At 33.5% G+C, this 939-nt stretch overlaps 1 protein-coding gene across 1 annotated transcript in view; it reads right to left on the bottom strand.

Annotated features, from left to right (window-relative positions):
* The window catches only part of LOC106874230 (vitamin K-dependent protein S), a 3,142-nt gene that overhangs the window by 160 nt on the left and 2,043 nt on the right, over nucleotides 1-939 (bottom strand). The window contains exon 4 of the mRNA XM_014921885.2: nucleotides 22-233. Within this exon, the coding sequence (XP_014777371.2) occupies nucleotides 22-233 (212 nt within the window). The remainder of the gene's footprint in view (nucleotides 1-21; nucleotides 234-939) is intronic.

Raw genomic sequence — 939 nt, 5'->3', positions numbered from 1 at the left:
AAGAATCTTTTTATAACCAGCCTTACATTTGCAATAATATGATCCAACTACATTTTCGCAAGTAGTTGTTAGACGATCACATTCGTGGGTTGAATTACATTCATTGATATCTTCTGAACAGTTGTTTCCTTTTTTACCGCGTTCACAAACACAGCCTGTTATTTTATCACAAGAAGCACATCTAAAGTCGCATGTTTCGTTGCAATTTTTTCCATATTTGTTCTTCGGACATTCTGTAGGGAAAGAATAGAAACTTGATAACGTATCAATTTTGATACAAATCTTTTAGAGGCGTTCGACGCAGTCTAATCAATTTTATGCGGCAAATGAATCTATAAAATCGCTTTGAGGTAGTGGTAAAGAGTAATTAAAATAATTCTCATTAAATCCTTTCATGCCTTACTGGATTCACTCATAATATTACTGACATCGTTTGTGTTATGATTGATTTTGGCGAGTAAAATAAAGTTCAAAACGTTAGTAAATAAATAATGCAAACCTAAATTTAGGTCTAAAATGTTTAGACGGATTTCTGTTTCTCATGCTCTCTTGTCATAATCTATAAAGGGTTACTTTTCGATCCAACTGCAGGTACATCGAAAACTGACATTGTGTCATGCTATTGTTCCCAAATGGAGGAAAATTAGTATCATGCAGATGACGATTTCGATTTATCGGTGTGATGTTTGTTTCTTTGGTATGAAGAAATAGGACATTATGTTGAGAAGAAAGTTTCTCCTGTGGTAGCTTGTCGCGAGAAACACAAATCTCTCGGGTTAATGACTTAGTGATATGTTTCATATGGAAAACAACAATTAAGTACTTTGGAAGATATTTTCAATGTTGGGGTTCTATTGCTGAGTTGTGGATCACTGGAATCTACCTTATGTAGTTGAAAAACAAAACAAAGAAACAAAAAGACATAAAAAATACTTACCG

The sequence above is a fragment of the Octopus bimaculoides genome, unplaced genomic scaffold (assembly GCF_001194135.2).
Source record: "Octopus bimaculoides isolate UCB-OBI-ISO-001 unplaced genomic scaffold, ASM119413v2 Scaffold_39939, whole genome shotgun sequence".
Taxonomy (NCBI): domain Eukaryota; kingdom Metazoa; phylum Mollusca; class Cephalopoda; order Octopoda; family Octopodidae; genus Octopus; species Octopus bimaculoides.
The sequence above is the reverse complement of the archived record's forward strand: the minus strand, read 5'-3'. Positions and strand labels throughout refer to the sequence as shown.